The sequence below is a fragment of the Monodon monoceros genome, unplaced genomic scaffold (genome assembly GCF_005190385.1).
Source record: "Monodon monoceros isolate NGI ecotype Baffin Bay Population unplaced genomic scaffold, NGI_Narwhal_1 Super_Scaffold_9, whole genome shotgun sequence".
NCBI classification, from domain to species: Eukaryota; Metazoa; Chordata; class Mammalia; order Artiodactyla; family Monodontidae; genus Monodon; species Monodon monoceros.
In genome coordinates this window covers 17,579,816-17,586,600 of record NW_021703786.1, presented here as the reverse complement: position 1 = coordinate 17,586,600, position 6,785 = coordinate 17,579,816, and the positions used below count along the sequence as shown (strand labels likewise).

The 6,785-nt window shown below is 58.2% G+C and overlaps 1 protein-coding gene across 1 annotated transcript; it reads left to right on the top strand.

Moving 5' to 3' along the window:
* Positions 1-6,026, top strand: LOC114889093 (keratin, type I cytoskeletal 42-like). Its single transcript, XM_029211956.1, is given in 8 exon segments — positions 1-395; positions 398-506; positions 3,273-3,356; positions 3,480-3,580; positions 3,583-3,635; positions 4,784-4,945; positions 5,506-5,631; positions 5,820-6,026. Coding segments are annotated over 8 exon segments (1,107 nt in total). The 5' UTR covers positions 1-130.
* Positions 6,027-6,785: the final 759 nt, after the last annotated feature.

Genomic DNA, 6,785 nt, shown 5'->3' with positions numbered 1-6,785 from the left:
CCTCTGTGCAAACCAGACCCTGCGCCTGGCTTGTGGACACCATGGTCGCCCCCACCACCAGCATCCACCGGCTTTCCACTTCCGGCTCCGTCAAGGGCCTGTGTGTGCCCGGTGGTGGGGGTTTCTCTCGATGTCTTCCATCCGTGTTGGGGGTGCCTGCCGGCCCCCCAGCCTCCTGGGAGCCAGCAGCTCTGGCAACGTGTCTGTGTCCTCGTCCCGCTTCTCCGTGGGCGCGGGGGGCAGCTATGGCAGGGGCTGCTCCTGCAGCCTGGGTGGGGGCTTTGGCTCCAGCTTTGGGGTGGCAGACGCCCTGCTGGGGGGCAGCGAGAAGGAGACCATGCAGAACCTCAGCGACCGCCTGGCCTCCTACCTGGGCAAGGTGCGTGCTCTGGAGGAGCTAATGCCGACCTGGAGGTGAAGATCCACGACTGGTACAAGAAGCAGGGCTCCAGGCCCGCCCTCGACTACAGCCACTACGTCAAGACCATCGAGGACCTGTGGAGCAAGGTGGGCGCTCCCTGCCCTCTGTCCTTAGTACCTGCTTCTAACTCATACCATCCCAACTTTGGACCTTTGCTAACATTTCTCCTCCAGCCTAGGTCTCCATCCCTCACCCATTCATTCATTCACTCACTCTCTCACTTGCTCTGGAACCCAGCCCTCTACCAGTCACTGGTCCCAGGCCTGGAGGACATCCCACGTTGGGAGGCTGTTTGGAGTTCCTCCTTTCTGGGGCAGGGTATTTGGGGTGAGTGATAGAGGAGTGGGCAGGCAAGGCTTCAGAACCTTGATTGAGGGCAGCAGATGGCATTCCAGGTATAGAGATCAGTGTGGACAAAGGCATAGGTGTGGGAATGAGTTTGGTGCGGCTGCTGGGAGATGAGGCTCAATGTCTCCTTCTCACTATCCCATTCCCCTTTGAGTTTGCCCCACCCCCCGCCTGCCTCACCTCCTCCAGGCAGTCCTCCTGGATGCACGGCACTTGCCTTTTATCCTTGGATCTGGGGGTCCCTTCTGCACTTTGAGGTTCAGTCTATGCTCTGTTCATTGGGCTGATTTCACTGAGTCTGACATGTTCTCACAGCTACTTTCATTGTTGGTCCTCCTCACTCCTTCCATGATGGTCACTCTGGGGGTCCCCAAGGGCGGAGGCTGTCTCTGCTTGCAGATGCAGATTGGCGGGGTGGTCCCTGAGGAAAGGAGCTGTGTCTTCCCACTCAGACTGGAAGCTTCCAAGGGGAGATATTTCTCTAACTTAGTCTGATGGAGGAGGCAACACACACACACACACACACTATGATCTCTGTGAACGTGACCTTGGCATTCTGTAAACACGGCACCTGGGTCTTCTGCGCAACCTTGCCCCTGGAGGGACCTACAGGGGTGCAGCCTCCAGAGGCAGGAGAGAGGTCAAAGAGGTGCAAAAGCTGGGCTCGGTGAGAGCCGGACTTGGGGCTGGCTGGCCTGGGGTCAGCCCACTCAGTTTCCTGGTGGAGAAGCAGGCCTGCTGCCCTGCGAGGGGCTTTGCCTGCTCCTGCCCGGGACCCAGGCCCGGAAGGGAACTCCTGCAATTGCCCACTGGAAGCAGAGCTACTGGGAGTGCCAGATCAGATACTGGGCTTGATCTGGGCAGCAGGGAACTCAGGGGAGCCCTGGTGAGTCAGTGCTCCTGAGCTTCGGGGTCAGCCAGCTCCTCACCGCCATCCCCCAGTGCACTGCGCACCAGGCCTCCGAGTCACCGCTCCTCGGCGGTTTTTTACCACTGCCCCCTCGCTGGACCCAATCAGCCTCCTGAGCGGGGCGGCGGATGGGGGCCTGGTCTGCAGGTTGCCGACGGGCCTAGTGAGGCCCTGGGGCGGGTTCAGTCAGACTGGCTCTTGGGTTCAGTCTGGAAGCGGAGCCTGACTCAGGGTGCCTTTTCAGAACTTAGGGCCACGAGCGGGTTCTGAGGCCCAGGATGAGTTTACTGGGGCTGCCCCCTCTTACAGCTTTATACTTCAGCCCTCAACCTTAAAAAACTCCAGATTCTACTCAGCTCATCTGCCGCCTCCACCGCGACCTCCTCTCTGCTTCCTCTGGGCAGTGTGGAGGGGCCTCCCCCTCCCCCCAGCCCCATGGCCTTTGACTAGAGCCTCTCTTAGGTATTCCTCCCAACAATAATGACAGCAGCAGTAATAATAACCAACCCTCTGCTCCTTCCAGAGCCTCTCCCTTCCCTGTTGTCTTTTAAACCTCCCAGATGACCCTGTGGGAAAAGAAAACCTTGCCCTAGGTTTGACGTGGGGCCAGCCATAATATTATCAATTATTTAATTAATCGTTTAATTAAACTAATGTTTCCTGGGGGCTGACTCTCGGCCAGGCACTGTACTCAGGGCTGGGGATTCCAAACTGAAGGAGACAGACATGAGACAGGGCCTTGTTCCTCTGGAGCTCAGAGTCCAGTGGAGGAGAGAAAAAAACACACAAAAAAGTCACAGAAAAATGTTGCACTTGGGAGAAGTACTGTGTAAGAGAGATGGGCCGAGGGGAGGTATGATGGGGAAGAAAGATCCAGAAGGGGAATCAAAGAGGGCTTCCCGGAGGAGGTGGCAACTGAACCTAGAGGTGAATTAATTAAATTAAATTAATTAATTAATTAATTAATTATTTAGTTTTTTGGCTGTGTTGGGTCTTCGTTGCTGTGCGCCAGCTTTCTCTAGTTGCGGTGAGCTGGGGCTACTCTTTTGCGGTGGGCGGGCTTCTCGTTGTGGTGGCTTCTCTTGTTGCGGAGCACAGGCTCTAGGCGCATGGGCTTCAGTAATTGTGGCACGTGGGCTCAGTAGTTGTGTCTTGCAGGCTCTAGAGTGCAGGCTCAGTAGTTGTGGCTCACGGGCTTAGTTGCTCTGTGGCACGTGGGATCTTCCTGGACCAGGGCTCAAAACCGTGTCCCTTGCATTGGCAGGCGGATTCTTAACCACTGAGCCACCAGGGAAGCCCTAGAGGTGAATTTAATTGGGGAAAGATGGAGTGAGGTCCAGGCAGCTTGGGCAGTGACCCTCATGGTGGGAGAGGGGTGCATATGGGTCTCTTTCCTGGCACCATGGTTACCTGTGCCTGGGTATCATGCCCCCACCCCTTGTGAGCCCCCCAGCAGGGTGCTCAGAGGAGGAGACCACAGGGACCCTCATCTCCCTCACTCTGGCCCGCTCTCCAAAGGGCTGCAGGAGGGGTGTTGCAAGGTCTTCTGTGGCTGTCCAGGGCGCTTGCTCACCAAGCCCACTGTGTCCCTCCGATCCTGGCGGCCACCATCGACAATGCCAGCTTGGTGCTGCGGATTGACAATGCCCACCTGGCAGCCGATGACTTCCGTACCAAGTGAGTCTGGGCCTTGGGGACAGCTCAGGGGGCTGGTGGGGGTCTGGCTCTCTGTGTGTACGAGGGTGTCCTAATGGCACTCCATGGCTCAGGCTTCCCTGCCTCCCCCGCTCCACCGCTAAGGTATGAGATGGAGCTGAACCTGCGCATGAGCCTGGAGGCCGACATCAACGGCTTGCGCAGGGTGCTGGACGAGCTGACCCTGGCCAGAGCCGACCTGGAGATGAGATTGAGAACCTCAAGCAGGAGCTGGCCTACCTCCGGAAGGACCATGAGGAGGTGAGGCCAGCTCGGGAATGCAGGAGAAACTTGCCTGAGAACAAGCAAGGCCGGGGCCCCCAAATCTTCCTGGGCCAGGGCCTCGCTCTCCATCCAGTTCCCATCTCTGGTGGGTTCCTGGCTCTGACCCTGGGAGACTCTCATTGGGCCCTGGTTGAGGCCTGGAGGGCCCTTTCCCCCCAGAGATACTTCTCTGTCCCTCGAGGCACTGCCTACCGTGTGGTGGCTGTTAACTATCTAGTGGGTGACTCAGTCTAAGAGCACGCAGGCTAATTATTATAGTTAATTGTGATAGTGATAGTCACAACAACCACAAACACCTGCCCAGCCCATTATGAGTGTTCCACAGCAAATATCTCAGCTGGTACCGACAGCCTCACTGGGAGAAAGGAGCAAGTTCTTCTCTTTACGAGTGAAGAAACCGAGGCTCAGAGAGGTTAAGGAATTTGTCCAAGGCTGTACAGGGGTGGGTCTTCCCTCAGGTCTGCCTGAGCCATATCTACACCCAAGCCTGACTATAGCACTCTGCCACTTCTCCCATCTCCCAGGGACCCCAAGGCTCAACCCAAGGATAGGGATCCAAGACCCTGCAGGGGGACTAGTGAACCTTGTGGCTTCCTTCCCATCCGACTTCTGGGCTGGCCTGAGCTGAGGGAGCCTAATGCCCGAGTAGCAGGAGCCCAGAAAATGTCTCTACTTGGCTTTGAGGCTGGTTATAGGGATTGCATCCCCCAGCAGATTCACATTTCCTAGTGAGGTCTGACTCCCCCAATACCGACAGGGGGCTGCTTTCCCCATGCCTGTGCTGCGTGGTTGGTGATGGGGGGTGAGGCGGGTGGTCAGGGCTGGAGTGAGGTTGTCCTGGCTCATCCCCCACCATGACTGGGAGTTGCCATCTCTCCTGGCCCAGCACACACCGGGACTGGGCAAAGTCCACCCCGCGAGTGTGTGTTGGGGGAGATTGTTGATATCCACGGCCCTGCATGTTTGAGACGTGATGACATCCACCTCCACCTTCAGGGTGAGGAGCTGTTGGCCTGTCTGTGTCTGTCTGTCCTCTGCACCCATCTCCCCCAGACAGAGAATGCAGCTCCAGGGACTCTTCCCAGGATGGCCCTGAGTGAGCTCCTGCTTAGCTGTCTGCCCAGGAAGTGAATGCCCTGCGAGGCCAGGTGGGTGGTGAGATCAACGTGGAGATGGACGCCGCCCCCGCTGTGGACCTGGGCCACATCCTGAATGAGATGCACGACCAATACGAGAAGATCACGGAGAAGAACTGCAAGGACGCCGAGGACTGGTTCTTCAGCAAGGTGGGTGGCCTGCGTGAGCAGGTGTGCACACGTGTGCGTGCACGCGCCGTGTGCTGAGCACATGTCGGAAAACTTACAGATCCATAGGCTGTGGATTCCCAGCTGGAAGGACCTTTGGAAACCAGGGGACCAACCCCTCACGTTCAGGGGGACATCGTGAGGCTCAGAGAGGCCTTACGCTCACACAACCCTTCACTGTGGCCTGGGGAGCAGATCCAGGTCTCCTGATCCCACTAGGGTTCTCCCAGCCCGGGCATTCGTAGGTAGGTGTGTGTTTGGATGCAGACTCTCATGCCCCCAGTAAGCATGCACTGAGCAGCTGCAGTGCCCGGACAGTGACAGGCACAAAAAGAGTAAAACCCAGGGCCTGCCCTAGAGTGGTACCTGCAGTCCAGTAAGGAAACAAACGACCACAGAGCAAGGTGAATGCTACAAGTTCCAGGATGTGCAGGTGGGCTTGGGGCCCTGCAGAGGCCGGGGAGCGGCAGGTCTAGGAGGTCAGGCCCCTGCCCCACCTCTGCAAGCCTCCGCAAGCCCCTAGGGCCCGTCCTGCCTTCCAGACGGAGGAGCTGAACCGCGAGGTGGCCACCAACACCGAGGCCCTGCCGAGCAGCTGGGCAGAGATCATGGAGCCACGCCGCACCGTGCAGAACCTGGAGATCGAGCTGCAGTCCCAGCTCAGCGTGGTAGGGCCTCTGTCCCCTCCTTGTCCTGTACCCGTCACTCCTGGACCCCCACTCGGAGAACCAGAGACTGCCTGCCCCGCCTGCCACTGCACACTCTGCCCCACTTACTGCCCCACCCGCAAACCCACACGCGTGGGGCCCCCTTCTGGGGGCTCGGTCTCCCCAGCCACCTCCACCTTGACCCACAGAAAGCGTCGCTGGAGGGCAGCCTGGCAGAGACCGAGGCGCGCTACGGGGCCCAGCTGGCCCAGCTGCAGGGGTTTAGCAGCAGCATCGAGGCCCAGCTGAGCGAGCTCTGCTGCGAGATGGAGCGGCAGAACAAGGAGTACAAGACGCGGCTGGAGCAGGAGATCGCCACCTACCGCCGCCTGCTGGAGGGCCAGGACGCCCAGTGAGTGGAGGGCGCCCTGCACCTGCTCGGTGGTCTGGGTGGCTTCACCCGGGGAGGGCCAGCACCCGCCGAGGCAGGAGGAGGTGTGGAGGTTCGCAGGAGGTGAAGCTGAGGACACTGCCTGGGGTCCCACTTGATGGAGTAGGCAGTGGGGAGCCACGGGGGCTTTTGCGCAGAGAGAAGTATGGTCATCAAGACATCTCAGAACATTCACTCTGGCTGCAGAGGGAGAAATGTATCCTAGGGGCGAGGGTGGGGTCAGGGAGACCAGTCAGGAAGCTGGAGCAAGGTCGTTAGGCTAGAGAAGACCTGCCATAAGGCAGGCGAAGGGCAGGGAAGGGGAGGTGTTGCACCAAGAGGACGTGTTATAGCTAAAAACAGCAGGACTGGATGCCTGAACGCGGGGGCGAGCGTGGCTTGCAGGCGGGACTCAATGAACGTTTGCGTTAGCACATGAAGTGGTTAATAATGATCCTGGCTTTCTGTTTCCAGTGATTGCGTGGTTAGTGATCCCATTGTCTGGGGTGGGTGGCGATCTGGTTTGGAGTTGGGTGGGTGATGGGGCCCCAGTGTAAAGGGGCCGAGGATGTTCTGGAGTCTCCATGCTTAGTCACACATTCCAGCTTTTCTATGACGATGGCTAAGTCTATCTATAGTCTAGCCACAGTCTCTCCTGCTTTAATTAAGTTTATTTGTTGGGCCCTTCAGGATATGGAGAAACCACTTGCTCAGCTTCTCCTTGTAAATTCCTGGTTGGCCGCAA